The sequence below is a fragment of the Dipodomys ordii genome, unplaced genomic scaffold (assembly GCF_000151885.1).
Source record: "Dipodomys ordii isolate 6190 unplaced genomic scaffold, Dord_2.0 Scaffold72, whole genome shotgun sequence".
Taxonomy (NCBI): Eukaryota; Metazoa; Chordata; class Mammalia; order Rodentia; family Heteromyidae; genus Dipodomys; species Dipodomys ordii.
In genome coordinates this window covers 5504638-5530017 of record NW_012267288.1, presented here as the reverse complement: position 1 = coordinate 5530017, position 25380 = coordinate 5504638, and the positions used below count along the sequence as shown (strand labels likewise).

At 35.0% G+C, this 25380-nt stretch overlaps 1 protein-coding gene across 2 annotated transcripts in view; it reads right to left on the bottom strand.

The window, feature by feature from the left end:
• The window catches only part of Ispd (isoprenoid synthase domain containing), a 216490-nt gene that overhangs the window by 142840 nt on the left and 48270 nt on the right, over positions 1–25380 (bottom strand). For both annotated transcript variants that reach the window (XM_013024008.1, XM_013024009.1), the window contains exons 4-5: positions 16287–16391; positions 8555–8600 (exon numbers count right to left, since the gene is read on the bottom strand). In XM_013024008.1, the coding sequence (XP_012879462.1) occupies positions 8555–8600; positions 16287–16391 (151 nt within the window). The remainder of the gene's footprint in view (positions 1–8554; positions 8601–16286; positions 16392–25380) is intronic.

Here is a 25380-nt window from a genome sequence, read left to right as displayed (position 1 = left end):
ACAAACAAAGCAAAATACTAAGTGAAACAAGTTCCTTAAGTTAATGGGCAAAAATCCAGAAGTATATTTTTAATTGTCTTGAAAACATCCAATGCCAAAAGATTTTTCCACCAGACCTTGTCCATTGTACTAACATTTCAAAAGCTTTAGATTTTTCAGGTAAATAAGAACTGTATCAAATCCAAATATATTTACTTCCAAAAAGTGTAATTTACTCAAAGTGAGGGCATTTTCCAGGTGAGTTCCTTGAATCAAAAGCCAATTGGGGAATCTAAATTCTTCCTCTCCAACATTTGAAAATGATATTAAACAGAATTACAAGCCGGATACGATGGTGCACATCTGTAATCCCAGCAATTGGGCAGTAGAGGTAAAAGACAGTTCAATCACTGCTTGATCTATATATTGAGATCCTATCTAAAAAAATCGCTACTATTGCAATTTGTTATCATTCTTTAAGCTTTATTTGTCAAAGGGTGATTAAAGTTTCTCTTAACATATTGAGAACAAAGCTATTAGTATAAGAAGAGAGAAAATAACAAACAAGCCACGACTCTAAGACAAATGGACAACGTGGCCAAGAAATAAACTCGCTAGAAAACTATACATATCTCAGAAAAGGTCAAGGTGATCCCCTTAGGAGAGAACTCTGTTGTTAATGTGCATGTTTCAGCTGGAGGACAATCTCCTGGTCAGTCTTTTCATAAAGGATGCTTTAAGCCATCACATCTTAAACTTCTTTTTAGATGAGTCACAAAATATTGAATGAGCTTCCCCATTTTGGAACTGGAAGTAAGAAGTAGGCAAACAACACCCAGTCTCCTGTACACACTTTTAGGTGTAAGAAATGCACTCATTTTACTGTCTTTCAACTGAATGAGATCATACTCTTTGTCCTTGAAAGTATTTGTACTTCTCACCTAAGTGAAAAATTTTTTTATTATTTTTAAGGGGTTAGCAACAGCATGTCAGTTTGTAAGCATAATGTATATTGATCAATATTATCCTTTTTATGATTCTCATCTTTGTTCCCAGCCCCAAACCTCCCTCAATTTTTGTAGTTTCATAAGATATGCACTGAATATTATGACTATATTCTCCTACTCCATTGAAATATTTTTGAAATAAACACATTTTTCTAAGGTTAGTGACTCATCAGAATTTTTGCAATATAGTTTAATTATATATGTCATATATTTTTATCTACCTACATCAGAGTGAAGTACACGTGCCTGACGTGTTTGTTATCAAGTTTACTTAGCTAGCTGCTTCATAGTATCTTGTAGTCTTCAAAGTTTTGGAAAATGTCAGATTTACTTACAGATGCTGGAATTACCCTTTCACTGATGACAAATTAAGAAAATTATAAGATTACATAAACAAAGAAAAATTACTTTCTCTAAACTTGACCCAAATATTTAACTTACCAACTTACATCTTTTCTTAAAATAAAATTGCAAAGAAACCAAACTCCTCTTAAATTATTTTGCTGCCTTTCTATTCTTACTAATTAAAGCTTGACGCAAATGTTCTCCAATATTCACATTAGGTACAATCACAGTACCACTTTCAAGAGAATGAAGAACAAAAAAACTATTATGCACAAGAAGTTTACAGATGAATGAGAAATTTGGGGAAATTGAATGTCAGTCAAAGGAGTTAGAAACATCAAAAATTAAGGTCTCCAAATAAATCTTAGCTGTCACTTTCTTTTGTCCAAAGAAACATGGTTAATATAAACGGTGCCATCTCTGAACATTTAATAAGAAAAACCTGACAAAGACATACTACAGATGCAGAACACTGTCCCGTTAAAGATGGGGGGGAAAATCCTGATTTTTAACATTGTTCATCTTTTTAACTTGATTCAAGAATTTCAAAACAATTTTCCAATCTTAAGTAAAAATGTTTTTTTTAAATCACTAAAAAATTAAGGCATTTGATTCTTTATATGCATAAGACATATGTTTCAACACAGAAAGTCATCTCAAGTTTCATTAATATTGAATTAAATTTGTGCACATGTGATATTACTTTATTCCTTTCAGTCAAACCTAATTTTAAAAGTATATTGAGCTACCTTCAAGGTATAAGTACAAAAATGCTTAATTGCTTTACTACCACTTTAAAAAAATACTATTTGTATGGAGAGGACAATAGGCATTATACCGTTTGGTATAAGTTACTGTTTTTAAATGCTTATTGAAAGAAATCCACCTACATAATTAATGTTCAAAAAGGGATATTTCTAAAAGATGTAAAAGTGTCCAGATGTCTGTGGCTCAGATCTATAATCTGAGATACCCAGGAGGTTGAGAGTTGAGGATCATGAAACCAGCTCTGGCAGAAAAGTCCATGAGAAGCTTATCTCCAATTAACCACCAAAAAGCTGGAAGTGGGGTATAGTTCAAATGGTACAGAGGCATCCTTGAGCCAAAAAGCCAAGCAAGGGTGTAAGGCCTTCAGTTCAAACCCCAGTACCAGCACAATAAGCAAACAAGCACATAAATAAATAAAGAAATAAATGTTTTTTTTTTCTAAACCAAACTTAAGTGTTCAAAATGAAATGTTATATTCCAGAAGAAAAAAAAGTTGATTTATTCCCTTTACAATAAAACAAATACAGAAGTGGTGCTATGGCTTAAGTGGTAGAACACTAGCCATGAATAAAAGAAGCTCAGGCCCTCAGTTCATGCCCCAGGACAGGCACAAAAACAAAAACAAAACAAATACTTAAAAAAATTAAATAATGCCTTGGAAGAGGCACAAATTATTATATGGACATTAATGTTAACTAATTTTAACTAATGGTAAAGCTGAAATAATTTTAAATTTTAACCTTTTCTTTCCATCTTTATATAAACTGACATACAGAAAGAAGCACCAGGAAGTGGTGCTGTGGCTTAAATGGTAAAGCACTCCCCTTGAGCTGAAGAGCTCAGGAACAATGCCCAGGCCCAGAGTTCAAGTCCCACTGACCAAAAAAAAAAAAAAAAGTACCATAGGCAGTATTATAGCATAAGCTTACTTGGACTTCTACAATTATAACCAGAACAAAATAAAATTGTTTTTTACAATACCAAATTAAATATAAGCCATCAAATTGAATATGTTCAAAGGTTGCTGAAGCATGGAGGCATAAACAACACAATCTTTTATTTAGAAAGTCCAACAGGGGCTTTTCTTCTCAGAAAATTTTAGAATATTGACCCTTTTGCCAGGATATGTCCAACATATTAAATCAAGTGTGGTTTGGGACTGTTTGTATGGCTTATGTATATTTCTATAAAGTATGTTACTCCTGGCATCTGTTACCACTTTAATATATTTGGGTTGGTCTGGGCAGGCAGAGCAGGCTTGGGTGGGCCCAGGCTTGGGTGGGGCCCCTCCCTCCTTCGTAAGACAAAAGTACAATACCCCTTTGTAAAGGGGATGTTTATATACTTATCAGTCAACCCCTTGTCTTTTTGTACCAATTAATCACACTACTCTGAAGAAGTTAGTTTTAATTTTCAGTCAGAGTAGAAGCTTCAGAGTCAAACATTAAATAACAAGGACTAAATCCAATCCTACCTTAGGAAACAGGAATATTGATATTGCTTGGTTTTTACAGATTGCTTGGTTGTTAACAGTAAATCTGCAATTAACTACATTTTAACACAGACTGGCAAAGACCAGTCTATATGTGTTTCCTGTTAACAACAGTTTATCATAAATAATAATCCATGGAAACCCTGATGCTCAATTGAAGCTTACAATTAACTTTAAGACAAAAATCATATTTGGAGACTTCATTTTGGAACGTTTAGTCAAAATCCTGCCTAAAGTTAGCAAACCTAAGTCAAATCCTAATGAAATAAAATTGCTTTTCCTAACACTCAGATGTAAATTAAGATGTACCAAATACACATGCTATTCTAGCAACAAGGAATTTTGAAGTTACACATTGTCTCGTCACACATGCAATTTGGTATTTATCCTAGCAAATACTTCACAGTCAGAAAAACACTCAGTAAACAAGAAAATACTTATCAAAATGTCTGCCAACCATAGATATTTAGTAAGCAAGGGAAAAAGCAGCTTACCTGACAAATTACATAACACTAAGCATTCATTTCATAGCATGACAAAACTTATATCCTCCAACAGGAGAAACTTGTGTATCTATAAAGGCCAGATTTATCAAAAAAGATTAAACAATACCCAGGCAATCACTTCATTCTGACACTAAATTTTAATTTGCATGATTTCTCTTGGCATGTCTAGAAAGTTGTCATTTCCCTACTATTTCAAACACACTTGTTTTGCCACCAACAAACTCATTGCAACCAACTACTCTCTAGACAACTCCACCATGTTCAGAAGTACTAGGAGGAAGATCTTCAGTTTTAATTGAATGATGGTTCTTCATTAGCTGAAAAAAAATCCAACCCAAAGCAATCAGAGCATATAAGGAACTTCAAAAACCACTGGAGTGCTCACCCCAAGAAAGAAACCTTGTATTAATTTTACTATTAGGCAGGAGTCAAAGATACATAACAAACATGTCCTAGAATAGAGTTAGACAAGGGCACCGGTGACTTGGATTTAAATTGTTAAGTCTTGCTCTTACAAACTGGGGAACCCACAGGAAAGTAACTTTCAATTTTAGTTTTCCCACTTAGAAATAGCAGCTATAATATCAGAGCACTGCTTTAAAGAGTAAATACGTCACATATACAAGGCATAGGGCATGAGTGGTGTGTGCTCCCAGTTCTAATTTTAAGTCTTGTCAGAAAGCCATGCAACCATTTCACTTTTTTTGTGTGTGTGCCATTCCTGGGCTTGAACTCAGGAGCTGGACGCTGTCACTGAGCTTCTTTTGCTCAAGGCTAGCACTTTACCATTTGAGCCACAGTGCCACAGCCTGGCTTTTGCTGTTTATGTGGTACTGAGAAATCGAACACAGGGCTTAATACATGCTAGGCAAACACTCTTCCACTAAGCCACATTCCCAGACCCTCTATTTTTTAACAATATATTAAGGATATAAAAATAGACACACTCAACCCCCATAAGCATGTGCTGGAATCAGGTGGAAGGAAAGTGCAATATATTCCCATAGCTTAAAATATTCAGGGCAAACTCAATAGAAGAGGAGGAAACAAAAGAATAGACATTCTTCCCACCTTCATGAAACCATAAGCTGAAACACGTTCATACCACATTACAGGCAATGCTGAAATCCAAACAATTCTTAAAACCAAAGGAATATTTTTGTATATCTTGATAGGAAAGTCAACCTTCAACTTAAACCAGCTAGAAAGTCCATAGTATTTATTATATTGAGCACAGGTATTTTTAAATATCACAATCTTCATTTTCTGACATTTCCAAAGACCACTGTGAGTTAGCGTCTGAAAGTACAAAGTATTCCAAAATGCATGAGGCTATGGGCTCCAGGTAAGGGAATCTGAACTATTTCTATATAAAGGGTAAAGGCAGTGGGATGGGAGAAGATAGTTATGTAATGAAACTATTATGCCTAAGGCAGAGCCTTGTAGTTAAGAGTTTGCTTTATGTCCTTCCTGAGTCATAGTTGCCTTAAAATCCTTGAATATACTATAATATGAAAATGATAATACTAATTACACCACCAATTTCTTGAAGAATATAGATAATACATATAATATCCGTCAAACTATGCCTAGAACAAATCTACTTCCCATGAAATGCCATAAAATGTTAGTGAATAGGAAAATAGTATCAACATTTGTTACGTGTAATGGTTGATTTTGTGTGACAACGTGACTGAACTAAAGGATTCTCAGAAAGATGGTCAGATGTTATTTCTGATTTTATCAGTGATGGTGTCTCTAAAAGAAATTAGCATTCGAATAGATAGACAAAGAAGATGGGGGGCGGTGTTATCTAATCCTTTGAGAGCTTTCACTCAGGACTGTTTTATGAGTCTTATATTATTTAATAGTTTGCCTAGACTATGATATTACATACTGCCAACAAAAGAACATGGAACGGCTAAATCCCTTCTTTTGGAGGTAGAATATTTATCTTTTCCTCTCAGTACCAATTTCAATCTGAAGACTATTGGCTTTCCTGGTCTACCAACCATTGCTTTGGACATAAAACTGTACCTTTCTGGCTTTACTAGGGCCTCAGCCCACAATGGAAGGTAACAGGACTTAGCCTCCATAATTATGTGAGCCAAGAACTCATAATGACCTCTTCCTATATGTCTCCCTTTGTGTATGTCTTTTGGGTTCAGTGTCTGCATAACTGTACCCAATATAGTAAAAAAAGGGAAACAGGTGAGTGTGTTGCTCATATAGGCTTCTACTAACCACATTGTATTTGGAATGTAATTTTTCACTGTGAATTTTTATTTAGCTGGTGCAAAAGATATTTCTGTAATCAGAGACAGTATTTAGTACAAGTCATGAAGGCAGAGCATAATCTCAGTTGGACATTGCATACCAGCATTGGGAATTGATAAAACTTGATAAGACTTCAAGCTTGTAATGTAATAAATAAAATTAAGCAATAAATCACCGGGAGAAGACCGGGATATCAGACTAAAGGAATACTTCTGGAATTTAATTTGCAAAGTAATCTCATCAAAATACAAATTCTGATTGAATGGAATGGGAGCAGAAATTCTGTTTTTCAGATCTCAGAAAATCCCCATGTTGCTGGTGTACAGTGAACATGGAATAGGAAGGCCCCTGATCTAATCAATGGTAAAATTTGTTTTAGAAAAACAAATTTTACAGGACAAGAAAGGATGGCAGAGGAAAAACAAAGGCTGGGGTAACAATGCTTGATAGGAAATGGACTCATTACCTTACTCATGTAACTGTAACCCCTCTGTACAGTATCTTTACGGTAAATATATATTAAAAACAAAAAGAAACCCCTTGGCATTTGTTGAATCAAATCATCTGTTTACATACAGCCTGTTGAATTTTCCTCCCTGAGAAGAAAATAGAACACTTCTTAAAAACTCTAAAAGTAATAGTATACTAGAGCCCATTGCCTAAAGAAGAAAAACAATTATGCCTAAAATACAGGCCTTTACATTACAAGCAATAACACGTAGGCAAAGTCTTGCAATAGGTAGGTTCCTCAGCTGAAGCACCTACTAAATATTCACAAAGAGATAATTTACATTTTGTCCGTGAAATGCAGAAGTGACTTTGTTATAAAACCAAAGTTTATTCTATTTCTTTGTTTTGAAAGCATAGCAGACCACCTCATGGTTTATCACATTTCTCCCAGAGTAATATTTACACATGGCCTGGCTGGCATATAAATATATGTCAACATTTTGATTTATGGCTATAGATGATCTGTTTACACAAAGAGATATACGAATTATACTACACTAACAGTCTGAAACAAAATATACTTGAAGGACAAAGAAATTGAAGGTAAACTGTAAATGCAGTATCATAATCAGAGCAGTTTTCTGCATATGAACCTAATTGTTTGTCAAATAGATTTTCCCAAAACTTTAAAATAAATGTATGTATTCAGAATTCACATCCAAGACATTTCTTCTATTTCAATAAAATTTGGCATTAGGAAGTTCGCTCTCAATTAACACTTGAGTTTTATCCATAATCTAATTTTTTAAATAAAAGCTATTACTTACTTTAAATATTACACTTGTTTCCAGGATAGTTTTGCTAAGACTACTATTATATTTAAAACAATACTTCTCAATGAAAGGCAATTTTAGCCCCTATAAAATATTTGACCATGTCAGAAGACATTTTTGATTGTCACCTTGAGGGCCATGAGAGAAGAAAGTGTTGTTGTCATCTAATGAGTAATGTTGGGCACGCTACTTAACAATGTATGCTGTACAATAGTTTTAAAATCTAAAATCTATCCAGTATGATTGTCCAATATAGTGTTGAGATTGAGAAATCCAACCTAAATGATAGATGCTACAAACACACAAAATAATGTTCCTTCTGTATCTTGATTAGAATCCTAGCACAATGTTACATTGTACAATGTTACAATATGGGCATTGTATGTAGTTGTGATCTAGAAATTCAAAAGAGTGTCATGCACAAAAATACTGATGCTATTATCACAACAAAGAAGAATTTTTAAGAAATAATTCTGTCCATCTTTTCATTTCTGTCCATTTTTTTTAAAGCAATCAGTCTCATATAGAGAGTCTGCCTAGTACAAAGATGTGAAAGTGTTGGGGTGAAAACTGTCTCTTAGAAGCACAAATGAAGTATCTTTACAATTTTACTGGAATGACACTTTCCACTATTTCCTTTCCAATAGTATTGAGGTCCCCATGATTAAATTAATAAACTAATTTTTCTTCTATGGAAGTTAAAAATCAATGTGGCATAATAAGTGATAATTTCACAAGCAGGAAACGAAATAAAATGCAATTATTTTCAAAGAAGAAATCAGAACCCTTACTGGCCTACAGGCATTTATCCTTCTGGGATTTAAACTGTCATGAGAAATTCTGAACTGGCTTATATTTTTTAAACACAGGAACTGACAGTCATAAGGCCAAACATACCCTTAATAATCGATTCAGCCGCATACAGATCTCGCTTGTAGGTCACCTAAAGGACAAATAAACCTCATTAGATTTAACAGAGCAGGAAGGAATGTGAAAGCAATAAAATAATGCCCTTAAGGAAATTCTTGATTTTAGAAAAACTGTAAACATATAACACTGATAATTTCTGAGTTAGAATAGCATTTAAAATCCACATTAAATCATACTTTTGTTTACAAATTGTAGGATATTTAATTTTAAATCTTTGAATAAATTAAAATCATTTCATTACTGAAATATTATTGATAGAAAAGTTTTCTAATAAAATATAATGTTTTAATATTCAAATAAAAGTGTTGCTGCTCAGGAGGCCGAGATCTGTTTCAAGCCAGTCTGAGCAGAAAAGTCCATGGCATTATTTTCAATTAATCACCAAACAGTCAGAAGTAAAGCTATTGCTCAAAGTAGTAGAGACCTAGCCCTGAGCAAAAAAAAAAAAAAAAGTTTCAGAGACAGTCCTGACTGCAAGCCGCAGAACTGGCATACACATCAAAAAATAAAATAAAAAATAAAAAAGTATTAGCATTCCTACTTAATGCTAAGAGTTTATATCGCAAGGAAAGGTAAGAGAAAGTCTCTGTATTACAAAAATGACCAAGACTCTTTCTTAGTTGAATTTCTCCAGCATTAATTCATATCTTAAGGAATTTTCTCAAAGATCATACCACATTTAAAGAATTTCCTGGTGAATTTACTATGCCTTTATGTTCCTAGATAAGATTCACATTGTAAATTTTTATCAAAACATGGATTCCATTTTAATAAAAAAGTCTAGGAAATTGTGCTGTGGCTCAAAGTGTTTGATAGGCCTCAAAGTGTTTGATAGGTCTTAAAGTGTTCGATAGGTCTCAAAATGTTGATAGGTATCTTTGAGCTCAGGGAATGCCCACCCCCCCCCCAAAAAAAAGTCTATAGCGTTCCATTTTGTACCTAACCCCATTGGCAATCCTTGACTATAAACAAACAGCATCTTCATAATTACATCTTTTTCTTTATCATGGAAGGGCATTGCAGAATCAGTCCTATATCACAGAACTGAAAGGCATACATAGTAAACAATAAAATGATAGTAAATCAATAAGGTTATAGAAGTTCCTTATTCAGGCATCCAGAGAATTAGCATATAAATGATCCAAAACCCTATTTAACAAATATTTACCTACTGAGTATTTACCATTCCTGTAAAATTGGACTTCCTTTCTCTTGATTAACTCATAACTGGATTTGTATAGATATTTTGTTTGGCAAAAGTAGACAGAAAATCTCTACTCATTATAGATTGCTCTGCTAGATCTTTATTCTAAAATATTAGAGCAAAATTATACTTTACTCTGTAGAATTCAAGGAGCATTTAACTTGTAAGAAAGAAAGAAAGTTGCTCAAGCATTAAGCCTACCAAATTTAAAAAGGATATTACATTATCACTAAAACAAATGCATGCCAACAGACAGTCCAGGTAACCCGTAGTACTATATTCATTGATACACAATGCAATTTTTCCTTCTGAAGAACAAACTATAGAAAACAGAGATTTATGGGTTTACTCTATACATTATCAAATGTATTGGTCTTATTAATTCAACAGGTATTTATTAACCGTGTTCTAGGCCCTGATCTAAGTTCTGGGAGTAGAGTAAATGCAAAGGACTAAAACCATTCATCTGTAGAGACTGTCCCTTATATTAAAAAAAAAGAACAAAACTAAGCTTTAAGCCAGGCACCAGTGACTCATGCCTGTAATCCTAGCTACTCAGGAGGCTGAGATCTGAAGATGGCGGTTCAAAGTCAGCCTGGGGAGGAAAATCCATGAGACTCTTATCCCCAATAAACCACTTGAAAACCGGAAGTGGCACTGTGGCTCAACCGGTAGAGCACTAGCCTTATGCTGAAGAGCACAGGGACAGCACCCAAGCCCCACTATTGAAAAAAAAAATTAAAAAGAAAAAGCTTTGATTCTCTTGCCTTGAGAATACAAAATTAACTATAATCTGAACTCCAACTTAATACTTTCAATTTAAATAAAATATCAATTGCATAGATTAAACCAGGACAGGAACTAAAGGCAAAATACATAACTAACACATTCATTTTCTCTTCTCTCTTGCTTTAAAGAGTAAAACTGTATTCCAAATTAAGATTATGACTAACATTTTTTTCAAATAAATCTTAGTGATGGGCTTTTTAATGTACAGAAAAGGTTTTCTTAAATACTCAAATGACTTTCAGAAGGCTGTTCTCCACTAATATTTGCTATACACAAAAGAAAGGCCTCTAGATTTATTTTTCCTGTCTACTCTAGATAACACCTACATGCAGATAAAGTCTTTTCTTTTTGAATTAATATCTTCTACATAAATCTGTGAATACATCAACCAAACATCTGGAAATAATATATATATATATGCATACATATATATTGACATAATAAAAAACTTCAGAAAATATATCTGACAAACTTGAAAAGTATCTTTTTAAGAATAGCCTTATTATTACTTCCTAAATAAAACAGCTAGTGTACTTAAAAGGGACTATTACTGGAAATGTTGTAATTCTCAATTGAGGCATTATTGAATTTTCTAACTTTTACAATATGTTAACCTCTCATTTTTTAACTTAAGAAACCATCCAAACAATCAGTGTTGAAATTGATTTCCTTATGCCAGTATGATCTGTAGTTTTCCTCTGACCTTGCACAATACCCTACAATGGAAAATAACTACTTTAAAAAAAAATTCTGTACTGATAGAACAGAACACCAGTTTTTTCATTGAACTGTTTTCACACTGTGCTCACTGAAGCCTCGGGGGCCACATCAAGAAACTGTGCAGGTAAGACACTAGCCAGCCCAGCATCTGCCACTCTGCTAATTTAGCTCGATCTTTGACTATTTTGTTTGATTGTGCATCTGTGAAACAATTCCCATGAGCAATTAAGTTTAGCTGAAAACAAAATTCAATAGGATTAAACCCTGAAGTTCGAAATTCTATAATCTTCTCATGCCTAAGCCAGAAATATCCCAGCTCACCCAAGGTACATTCCAGTTGGGACTATTATACTTTCATTGTGTGTGTGTGGCTTCTGTGTTGAGACATCTTTCAGAACACAGCTAATTCCGTTTGGCCACCATCTTCCCTCAGTCAGATCACCTCATAGATTATATATATATATAAAATACTTAAGAAAAAAGCTAGAAAATTTACATTTTAAAAAGCCAAGGCATTTATTAGACACATGGATATTTTAACATTTTCATTTCATCTATTATGTACATTTAGAAAATATTCTTTTCTCTAGACTGAATAACTGTCTAAAACCTCCTATAAAAGAAACATCAGTACATTGTATTTTTGAGATCAAAAACAAAATAATGAAACTATTGTGCATCTGTGTTTCTAAACAAAGAGGCCAGAGAACTGGGATCTAAAAGTATAGTCTCCATCAAAAAGAGACTTCAAGGCATTCATCTCAATAATACCATGAAGACACAGTAACACTTCAAATGTCCTTCTTTCAATGCATCTTCAGACAATGACATACAGTAGTTAAATTTCTCCAACAATTGGTTATAAATCTCATGCCTTGAAGATAGTGTTGACATTTAGAAACAAGGAGTCTATTCAATTAAGACTACTGTGTTATGAATGGCCTAGTAAGTATTTTGATAGACGCTAGACAAAAATATAGTTAAACTATAAAATTAAGTTCTTATGTAGACTAGATGAAATCTCACCAAAATACAATGTTTACTGGAATCTATCAACAGCACAAATCAAGACAAGCGTGCTAGCTTAATCGTATTTCTGGGAACCAGAGTTGTACGTTCCTGCCACTGATCACTCAGGGAAAAATATGGTAATCATCTGGTCATTCTGAGGTGATGTCCCCTATCCTGTATAGTGATGGGGAAAAAAATGTTTTCCTCCAAAAACAGCAGAAACTAGTTTAGGAAGGTTGACTTCAAGTTTTTATTTTTAAATCATTTTTTATCGAAATGTATATGTCAAATTTAAAATAATAATCTTCCTGAAATTTACAGGGGCAATTAAAACAATGTCATATGCAGTCATCCGAAATATCTACTCATTCTTCATACTTCTGCATCATGTACTCCATTACTTCAGAGGAATAAAGAAAGTAGTTATACTTTCTTTTGACTTAATGTTTCATGGTGGTGAAATGCCTCTCAATTCTATCACAATGTGTCTTTCTCTTTCATTGTTTCAGTCTTCTCAATCCTGCAGCAAGTACATGGCCCTACAACTTGTGTCAAATACTAGCTCAGCATGACTAATACTTTTTATTTCTACTTGTGTTGATGATGGCATCTTTGGAATTAGTATAAAATTAGAACTCTAACTTCAAAGTACAGATTACAGTGCTGTGGATTAAACAACAATTACCATATTCTCTATGCACATAAAATATCATAATTTTTTTTAAAAAACAAAAGATAATTTATACAATGCCAGCAAAACTAATTAAACAGGAACTGAATAGCTAAGAAATTACCAAAAAGAAAGAAAAGATAGAATAATAACACAGGGCCTGAAACACTGAAATATTTATACTTGCTCTACTCATACTGCATTTTTAGGACGCCATGCCCAACCCTTTGTATTACAATACAATCTATTGTATTAAACAATGATGTATATATTCATTCGTTGTTCATGTGCCCAGCACGATGGCTTATACCTATAATCATAGTCACTTACGAAGCTGAAATCTGAGGATTGCAGTTTACAGCCGATCTAGACAGGAAAGTCTATGAGATTCTTATTACAATTAGCAACCAAAAAGCAGAAAGTGGAGGTATGGCTCAGCAATAGAGCCCCAACTTTGAGAAGAAGAAAAAAAGCTAAGGGACAGGGCCCAGGTCTTGAGTTCAAGTCCTAGTACTGACACACACACACACACACACACACACTCACACCCCAAAGAACCTTAACCTTGTTCATAGGAATAAGGATCCCCACTTTTGTACTGGTTTGTGAAATGATACCAGGATCCAAAGTCTTATAAGCCTGAAAGCATGTGTCACCCCCTCGGCATGTTTTACTGCATTGTACGAAGGCATTACAAACTGGTTGGGAACTGTATATAACTACTAGGTCAATAATTAAAAGTGTAAACATTGCTGCATAAGTTAAATCACTTCAGCTTAATTATATAATAATTCAAAGATCCCAGGGAGAAAAAGAATATCTTATTTGAAGAAACTCTTTTACTGGGTATTTTATATTCTGCAAAGAAGATCTGTATTTCTTTGATCGACTCTCAATTTAAATACTGTGAATTATTTAAATTACAGTTTGTCTCACAAGTTTTCATAACAAGATAAGATTAGATACTTTATAATTTAATCTGAAAAAAATGTATTTTCTCATTTATGGAGTCTACACAACTGAAGTCAAGTTGGAGACAGGTCCAGTTGCCTTCTGGAGTCTTTCAGGAAAGTTTCTTCCTGGCTTCTACCTGACTCTAAGTTATTACTGACAAACTTTGGTGTTTCTTGACTTATAGGTGAATTATTAATTACTCCAATTCCTACTTTCATCCTAATATGACATTCTCCTAGTATCTGCATCTCTCATGTTTTTAAAATGGCAGCAATCACATTGACATTAAAGTCTACCCTATTCCATCCAGTATGACAACATCATATTGGATGGTGTCATCCTACCTGATTTCCTCTGCAAAGACTCTCTTTCCAAATGCCACATCCACTCTGGAATGCTTAAGACTTGAACAGACATTTCCAAGAGAGACATCAACCAAAAGACTTCCTAGTAGAACTAATTTAGAAGCACTGTGGGAACACCACTGTGTCACTGTCTCTGAAAAAATGTCAGAATGTATCTGAGGACCAATACTGTTTTGCCAGGGAGAGCGGTGAAATATGAGTGCTTCACACCCACACAAAAATTAATGAATATTTGAAGATTTTTAAGTGAAAACTTCAAACAGCAATAAGCTACTTTCCTTTCATCTAAACACCCAAGGTCTTGACAAGTTTGGTAGAGACCAATAACACCCACAAGAGGAGATCACCACACCTCCAAAGTAAAGCCACTGAGATCTGACATGTTAGTGGCAGTACAATCTCAGTTTCCATGCTGTTTGCATAGCCATCAAATTAGTTCTAGCAAGACAGTCAAAGAAACTGTCAAAGGGAGTTGTGCCAGAGATGTGGGTCAGGATTAGAAATGGACAAAATAATATTTATTACTATATATTTGTTACTAGTATGGTAGTATATGAGTAAAGTATATACAATGAGTTGTTTTCTCTTTAACATATGGTCAAATCAAGTGATGATCATTAACACTGACTCTCCCTGATTCATTCCAAAGTCAAGTACTAAATTCATCCCTAGATGGACTTAGAAGATCTCACAAAGTGCATACTGAGGAGAGCCCATATGACAAATATACATTTAAAAATAATAATGAAGAAAGTGTTTGTCCACTGGGCTAATGACATTTAGATGTCCTTACTTAAGTGAGTAGTGGTACTGCATAAACTTCTCTATTAACAATAATCCATGCATGTCACTATTTGAGGAATTTGCGAATTTAATCCTTTAACTATGTCTGACATAATCTTACCATGCAGCAAGGCCTATTATGTTACTGTGGAAAATACCCAATCAATTTGTAGGGTCATTGTAAAAAGCAATATGAGGGGGCTGGGAAGGTGGCTCAGTGGTAGAGCGCTTGCCTTGCATGCCTGAGGCCCTGGGTTCCATTCCTCAGCATCACATAAGCAAAAAAGAAAAAATCCAGAAGTGGCACTGTGGCTCAAGTGGTAGAGTGCTAGCCTTGAGCTGAAGAGCTGAGGGACAGTGCCCAGGCCCAGAGTTCAGGAGCCACAACCGGACCCCAAAAAAAAAACCAAATAAATAAATAAATAAAAATAATAAAAAATAAAAATCAATATGAGTTATGCTGATGAACTCAAACAGAGTCAGAATGAGTCTTTACTAGTCAGAATCTGGTGTATATTTTATAAAGACTTCCCTGTACAACAAACAGTATTTCAAAAGTAGTTCTACCTACTCCAAAATTTGGAGATGACTCTGAAACCCTACCTCAGAATGGACTGTCCAGTTCAACACATTTCTCTCTAATAAAGCAAAAGCCACACAGTAGAACTTCCTTGCCACAACAGGAAGTTATAGAGTGCTGATATCTTGTTGTGAAAAGCCATTCCAGTCCCTCCAAAAGAAATAGACTTGCTATTAAAAGAGTTGTATCTCTCCACAGGAAAGGGTACAAGTCTTCAAATATGAGCAAGAGTTGCCCAAGCTACTGCTCAACATGTCAGAACTGTGCTAGATACACTACCAATGCAGTTAAGTTGGTGCTACTAGCTTAACTCTGGAAGGAAATACAGCTATTCTGTCCATCAGACTGGTCGCTTCCATCCAACAGAGTAAACAGAATAAAAGCCTATATACATAAGGCAAGAAAAAGAAGAAAGTGAAATAAACAAACTTATAGGCTAAAATACAATTTGTCAGGATAATCCCAGAGTGAATTTTCTTAAAGCCAAGCAACTGGAATGATACGTTTCACTTTGGTGGCAAGAAACCCAGTGAGACTCCATTTAAGGGTTCAGTTGAAGACCTACGCACACACACGCACACACACAAGCAGACAAGAACCAGGTAAAATACCTTCTCGCTTACCTTCCAGAGGTCAGGTGGTCCTTCTACCAGTTTGGCTTTTGTGTGACTGTATTTTAGAGCCAAGTGCAAACATTCAGTTCCAAATTCCAAGTCATAGTCACTACACTGGTGTAAAAAGAAAGACAAAAAAAACAGCACAAAGACAGGAAAAGTTAATGATCTATTGTACAATTTTAAATAAAACTAAGCCTTTTTTCATAAACAATTGCAAACAAAAAGGGAAGAGCCTAGAGAACTCACAAACCTTTTAATTAGCTACTGATTACGTTACTAAATAATCCTCCCTGATCCCTAAAGGCAAAACAAAACATAAAGTAAATAGGAATGTTGCAATCATTCTAACAGTTTGGGGCTTCCTCAGGCATTTCAGTGTCCAACAAACACAATACCTTAGTTCCTTTACTCCTAAGTTATTCTCACACACCCCATCATAAAATGCCTGAAGGTAGGGCTGAGGACTGTGTCAAATTTCTCAATTTAACAAGTGTATAAATCTGTAAAACCTAAACCCCCTATATTGTATTTATACCAACACATTTATAGGTCTCCATTTATTAATTTTAATATTTAGAATACAATGTTTTCAAATTTTGTTTCTGGGCATGGAAACAATTCCATCTTTCATTGTATGGAAAGTGTCTACATCTGTCAAATTCAGTCAAGTAAAATATCATATGAAGCAAGACCATCAACGTAACTAAGAAATAATTTATAATTCAACTGAATACTCACCAACAATCCTATCTCCAGGGCCTATACTATGGAGTGTCTATACAAAGGGAAATGACACATGTCGAGATCAAGTCTAGGCAGGCAGGCCAACTTAATAATTTCAAAGAGAAGAGAATGTGCATCAAGTACTAGAACACGTAGGGGAGTCTGGTGGGGGAAAATACTTCATTTTATGGGAGAAGACCAAGGAAAGTTTATCAAAAGCAATGATACTATCTTAAAGACCAAATGAAATTTGAAGAGAAGGAATAATATTTAAGCAAAATGTGCCATGCAAAGATATAGAGGGTAGAGATATTTGATAGATTTGCCTTTCAGAAGAAGCATAGCCATGGAAGGTGACAAGAGCAAAGCAACAAGCAATGAATGCTAACAAACATCTTTGTTCTATTGCAATGAAGGTTACAGATCCTCCCTATAATCATTTATGAAGTTAATGAAGAAAACACAAACAAATACACAGAGTCTAATACAACATTATCAATAGTCATTCAAATCAAATAAGTTGAGATGAGTTTGGAATCTCTGCTTTGCACTTTTACTATTTGCATGGTGTTCTCTGGCAGTATGTGAGTATGTATACATGAGTATATATACACGCATCCTACAGATGACTAGCAATAACTTCACATCTTCCCGGACCCATCCCACTAACACTGTAATTAACACCTTATAAATGCTCACAAAAGACATTTCCCCTGTAGGGACCACATTTCCTGTCATGGTGATGTAAAACATACTAGAAGCTGTGTTCCCACCAGCCATGCAGTGCATGTACTAGCATTGCTAGGAAATTCTATATCACTAGGAAAACAAACATTTCAGTATCTATACAATACACACACACACACACACACACACACACACACACACACATCAAAAATGAAGACTAGGCACTCTTTATGTCGTTGGGTTTTTTTGCCAGTCCTGGGGTTTGTTCTAGGTATTGTCCCTTACCTTCTTTTGCTGAAGGCTAACACTCTACCACTTGAGCTACAGCTTCACTTCTGGAATTTTGGTAGTTTTTAATGGAGATAAGAGTCTCACAGGTTTTCCTGCCAGGCTGGCTTTAGACCATAATCTCCAGATCTCAGCTCCCTAAGTAGCTAGGATTACAGGGGTGAGCAACCGACATTCAGTGGGGGCTAGGCATTTTTACATTACATAGACTAATATTACAACAGGTATGGATCTTGAAAACATAGTTTGTAATAAAGCTTTTTAAAAAAGTGGATTTAATGAAGACCAGGAAGCTGAAAGCTATCTTGATGAGGGGATGGAAAATGAAGGAAGTGGGACAGACAAGGATGAGAGAAGGCAGCCATTATTCTCATTGCACATAAATGAAAACCGAGCTAGGGAAGTTGAAGAGACAGGTGTGGATGGGACCAACTGGGGAAAAGTAAGTTCGTTACACAGAAGTTTGTTACGTGAAAGAAGGCAAGCTTTCCATAATCTTTTACTGAGCCTGGGTATAAGGACTATGAATTTCACAATAGCTGCTGTGTTCCTCTTTTCTCCTATAATGGGCTAGAATCCGGTATTTCTCTTCTCATTTGCCAGTTTTTCATTGCTGTGACCAAACACTTGAAGGAATGACATAAAAGAAAGAATTATTTATTTTGCTCACGGTTTCAAAGGTTTTGGTCTGTCTTGGCTGGAAGTTGTGGTGCAGTAGCCATATTTGAGTAGTTGGGAAGCAGAGCAGAGCATTCACAGGAGGTGTCAGAACAAGAGAGAGCCAACATGCCCCAGTAGCTTCCTTCTTCCAATCAGGCCCCACCTCCCACACAATTCCAACACCTTTTCATTGTCCATTCAAAGTAGGAACCCATAAATGGACTAAATCATTAGGCCAGAGCTCTTAAATGATTAAATCATCTCTGGAAACAATCTCACAACAACCCCTCCCCCACCCCGACAAAGCTATGCTTTCTTAATCTTCTAGTTGCTTTTCAATCGAATCGAGGTGACAATTAAGATTAACCATCACATACATGTTCATTAGGCTCTTATGAGAAAAAATTAGTTTAGAATCAAGGGAAATGGTTTCTCTTGGGGTCTATCCCTATCACAAAGAACAGAATGTTCTAGTACATTTCACAATGGTTACTTTTCCTCTTCCTCTAGGAGCATGTTCAGTCTGAGAACCTAGTCAAGTTCCTAGAGGTAAAATGCATAAGCCATGAAGGTTACTCTTATGATAGAAACTCCCTGAAATTAAGTCTGAGACTTTTCTCTACACTGACTCTCCAGCTACACTTTAATTTTAATTTAGGGCTTCCTATCCTGGTGCTACTTTCTAGGGAAACAAGTTGTGATCCTCTGACTTACCTATCTACCTCTCCACTTTGGGGACAATAGTTTGTCCCACCACCTCCCTTCTCTCAGTGACATGAGAAGGATTATTCTTTTTGTTAAGCTTTTTCCTGTTGGTAGGATGAAGCAATGGCCTATATATTTTTTATATTCCAGACAGGAAACTGGAAGTCCCACATACATACTCTCAGGAGGCCATAGGAAACAGGAATACACAAAACTAGAAGACAAAGGTAAGAAAACACATGGGAAATAGAAATCAGATATATACTTGGGAAGCCAAGCACTGGTAACTTACATCTGTAATCCTAACTACTTGCAAGGATGAGAATGGCTATTTGAAGTCAGCCTATCCAAAAGACTCTTATCTCCAATTATCCACCATAAAAACGTGACTGGAGGCATGGTTCAAGTGGGAGATTACGATTTATGAGTGAAAAGGCCAAGCAAGAGTTAGAGTTCAAGCTCTGGTACCAGCACACAAACATACCAATACACACGTGCATGTGTGTGCATGCATGTGCAAATATGCACTCTACAGGAGAGAAGCAAAAGGAATTCAAAAGATAGCAGTGAAGCATTTGAAAAAGTTATTGGGCAGGAGATAAAATAAGACAAAAGGCAAGAGGATACAAATGAAAAGAATCTTTTTTTCATGGACTGGGAGCTCTCAGAAATAAACTGATGACCTCTAGAAATAAAGTTTTAAGAGTTTTATTTTTGTACCCTTTGCTATGAATCTACTGTACTGTACTATTATTACTTCTTGCTCCAAAAGAATTAGGTATTAGTTACAGAGTATATTTACACTGTGCAGCAAAAATATTGTCATATTCTAAAAAATAAATATTTACAGTAATTATAGTTTCAACTCCAAACATATATACTTCATCCTTCCCACAAAGCAATCTGATGCTCTTGTGATAAGCTACAGAAACCTAAACAGTTGAATCTACAAATATGTATACTGTTGCTACATTATAACATATTGAATTTAGTTACCATTATGATAAACAAAAGATTTTAATTTTCTCACATGCAAATCAACTACCTCCATGAAAAGCATGAATATTTAGAATCATATAGACCTGGATTGCAATTGTACTGCACTCACATAATAAATTGTCAGAATATGGAAGTTTTTTTTGTTTGTCAGTTGTGGGGCTTGAAATAAGGGCTTAGGTACTGTCCCTGAGCTTTTCTACTCAGGGTTAGTACTCTACCACTTTGAACCACTTTTGATTATCAGGTAGTTAATTGGGGATAAGGGTCTCATGGCCTTTCTTGCCTAGGTTGGCTTTGAAGCATGATCCTCAGATTTCAGCCTCCTGATTATAGGCGTGAGCCACCAGTGAGAAACATTATAGAAAAAAAGTTATGGAAAAGTTATTTATGTCGTCTGGCAGCTTCTCCTATTTTCATAAATGGAGGATAAGAGATGTTACAAGGAACTAACATGAAAATACCTATGATGTATCTGGTACAGTACCTAGCTTATAACAATTCCATAGTAAGACATAGTTATTGATTATAAAGTTGCATAGCTAACCATACAGAGTAGAGTTTTAAAACTCTCAAAATCTTAATCAGCTAACATCTTATGTTGTGTAGAACCCATTTTCTCTGCAGGGAGATTGGATTCATCCTTGACAAGGTACACCACCTCTGCCTTCTGCTTTTCCATATAACTAACTGGAAAATGGGAGATAAATCCTACCAACAATGGAAAGATTTCCTTGGTTTATTTGATTGGAGAAGGTTGTAGTGGTTATGTAGTTTCTGTATCCATTCACCCATTTGTGGACACACAGATTTTCCCATATTATGGCTTCTGAGAATAATGCTTCGATGCACATGAGGGAAGATGTTTAAATGAAGTGCTTATGTCAACTTTCTTTGAGTAACCAATGTGCACATACACGTATTCAATAAGCTTATTTCTCACATGGCTATGCAGTGGCTGGGATGAATTTTCTACAGACAGAAGGGGTATGGGAGCTCTGAGCCATGTGCTTACTATGTAGCTAAGACTGAAAAGGCAGTAATGGGAATATGATGTATTCTCGTAGCAATCAAAGCCACAGAAGCAAACAAGGCCAACCTTACAGGTACACATTAAGACTGCCTCCATGTTATATATAGTAAATAACATGGCAGCCAAATCTAGAATTCAAGATGAGAGAAAGATATTTTATCTACCTTGGGGCCATATTAAAAAAATAAATAAAAATAATTTAAAACTGTCTCCAGAAATCAAGAACCTGGCTCAATAATTTTTCTATTATACAATTCTTATCATAAAGCACTTTTTAAAAATTTTTTTGCATTCATTTTCAAAATATTTTCCCTATTTCTACTCATCCTTATCACAATACATTACCTTACTTCCCATCTCTTATCTTTTCAATATCCAGTGTTCCCATCATTGACTACATAAATATTACTCATAGCTGAATTACCTATTTCCAAAATTGCTTTCTTTAATATATCTTTGTTATTCCTGGAATTAAAGCTTATCTTTTGTTTTGTGTGGTTAGATTCTTATATATTTATGACTCACTCAACACCATACTCTAAATCTAGTCTGAAGATGTTCCAACACATAAGGCATTCTACAGGTTTTAAACTCACAGAATTTCTAACCTTTTTCAACATGAACTGTATGTTCACTCTGCCAGTCAACAGCTATCATTTTAAGATCTCTATGCACATCATCTTGAGAATATTCTTCATCTCTTCCCTGTAACACATATCCTAACTCTCATATCTCATGTACCCTTCTTTCTTCACTAATTCATTTTCCAGGAGCAAATCCTTCAACATCTTTCTATAGAATGATTATATTGAGATGTATATGGGGATCTTAGACTGGACAGATTGCTCTAGTAAACCTCTTCCAAGAATAGAAACCAAACCACAAAATTCTCATGGTGCTTGCATTTAACAGTCAGATAGTATATTAGTGTTTGGGGCAGTGCACTCAGGCCCTAGATTGCAGCACTTTACCCCATTTGTCTCTATTGGGGTTTCGTTGGGATTTGAGTGACATAGAGTCCAGACTACTTTTTAAGCATCTTTTATCAAACTCTCTTCATTAAGTCCTTCTTCACTCAGATCCAAAGCTAGCTGGTACAACAAGCTCTCGGACTTTCAGACTTCTACAGAAAATTCTTTACCTACCCCCATCATTTGATTATAACTTGGCCTTCTTAGATCTACTAAGGCTGATACTGCTAATTACCAAGATTTTTAGGTATTTCTCTTTCCTGTATGCCTTTGCTACCTCTCCCAGTCATGTTCGTGAAGATTTGTGGCATTTTAAATTCCTTTCTAGTAGCTAAAATAATGATTGAGTAGTGAATAAAATTACATGTGTTTAGTCAAATTTCTAGAACATTTTCTACCCAGAAAAGACAATAAATAATTCAAATGATCTTACAGGGAATTGATTTCAATTTACATTCGTATAACAATGTATGAAACTATAGCAGAGCTTTTGATACAAATTAAATGAATATGACTCACAAGGACTCACAAAACTTTGACAAAAACATATTATGTATAATGTGATTCATTTCAGGGGAAGGAATTTCCCAATTTTCAGAAATTTTATAAAACAAAAAGTTTAGGAACTATTATTTTATGATAATCATGTTATGGTTCATGGTTATGAATAAGCTGATTATATATCCTTCCAGCCATAACATCATTCCAAATATTATTTCAGCAAGACAGTCTGGGAAGTTTGCCCAACAAAGAACAATATATACATTAGAGTTAAGTTAAATCAAAGACGTGTATGCACAGGCTTCTCATTCTGTAGTTATAGTGCCATGCTCACAATATTTCAAGTAATAACAAAACAGACTAGCTTATAAATAGGTAAACAATGAACACCTGCACCCAATTTATCATCTCAAAATCAAACCTGAAGCATTTTGCATACATTTACATTGTTTGAATTATGCAATATTTTAGAATTGCATGAGAGACAGTTATCCAAGAAGCTTTGTTGTTATATTATATCAGATCATTTTATGAGTAAACAATTTCAAACTATGTCAATGTGAAACTGACAATACAGACACAATCCTCATGACTGGCAAAGGACAAGATTTCTTCATAGGTACAAATTTATAAATAAATTTACCTAGAATTACACTCCAAAAAGGTTTTTAAACACCTATTGGTAGGAAAAATAAACCTATCAAATAATTCAAACTTTGGGCAGTCTTACACAGCCAAAGCTTAGAGGAAACGCCTAAAGCTGTCTGCTAAAGAATACATAGTGCTATATGTGTCTCCAAATAACTCATGGGAAGAAGCAAGGTAAGAAACACTTCCCTCAGTGTTTCCAAAATTACATTTTTAGCTATTTCTGCTGATCTTCCCACTTAAATTTTATCAAACACTATAAAATAAGAATTTTGGTGAAATGTTTTATTCTTGGTTATCTTCTTTGACAAAGTAAACTGATTAGAAGTTAGGCAATAAAACAGAAAAGTAAAATGTTACTCTGAAACATAAATTATTATCCTTATGTGACAAGGAATTAGCTGGCTATCATGTGATACATCTAACCTAGCGTAAACAACTGAAGGAAAAAAAAAGAAAACCCTGTATCTCTATCCAAACTGAGAGATAAGATTAAATTCCTGCAAGAGCTTTTGCCATCATCTCGGAAAATGCTTATAAACAGCTGAAACAAGACCAAGAAATACAGAGAAGGTACAAACTAGATCCAGAAACTGTTTTAGTAGCAACAAGATTCATCACATAATTCTCCAAGTTGGATAATATAGCATATGTATGATATAAAACGTCTGTTGGTTACGCTAATGGATTTGTTAGGGCACATAGTAAATACACACACACACACACACACACACACACACACACACACACACACACACAGAGGCAGTTAAAAATACATAGCCCTTTATTTATAGGAAGAGAATGAAAAGAAATGATTAGACCAGTTTAGGAACATACACTCACTAAGCCAATTTTGCCAGACAATATGCTGAAAAGGATGAGGAGATCTGGAAACACACCATCCAAACAAAGGTAAACTGAGCAGAACATGGCTATACTAGTTATGGCCTCACATGTGGCTTCAGACATGACTGCAACAGGTATGCTCTCACATGAGAAAGTCACCAGTCACCAGTGATTTCCTTAGATCATGTCTCCATTGTTTTTAACTGATAACATTATAAATAACACCAAAGTTAAGCTGAGTTTAGCCCAAGCAATTAAACATGTAGCAATCTGTTTTAAACTCTAGCCAGACATTGTCCTAGATAGTCTATTGACAAATGTAGAGTTTTAAAATTGTTTTCCATCTTCTACACAAATAGCTTGACCTGCTGACCTACTCCCTACACAAATGCACAATATCTGCTTTCTAATATCATTTTTAACCTTTCCTGCAAACCTTTCACGTTGCCTTTTACTTCTGCTATCATTAACACTCAACTAAAATGGTATCTATGAAACTCTACATCTGCCAAAACTATCTGGCTCTTTTGTTTAATAAAAGGGGAAATGAGTAAACAAATGAAGTGACGTGGGGGGAGAATACAGTCAAGAATCCAATGTATACCTTACAAAATTAAGAAAAGAAAGGAAAGGGGTGGGTTGGGAAGGCTGGATGAGAATGTTGAAAGGGGTGACATTGATCAAGATGCATTGTACTTACACACTACTTTGTTACATGGCAACTCTTTTGCACAACTACTTTTTGTACAACTACTTAAACTACTTTGTACAACTACTTGTAATTGTTGGTCTCTATAGTCTATGTTCACTAGGAATAGCAGATGTCAAAGAGTATATTTCTTGTCAAACAATGTTACCCCTTCCCTTGTTTTCTCCCACTTTCCTTCCCTCATCCCAAACCCTCCTCCAAGTTGTAAAGTTCATTTTCAACATAGTATCTTGTGACTTTGCTGTTGCATTCCTTCACCCTTTGTCCTTTGTCTCACAATTTTGCTACTTCTTTTCCCTTCCCCAAATCAGATAGAGGTATATACAAGACACT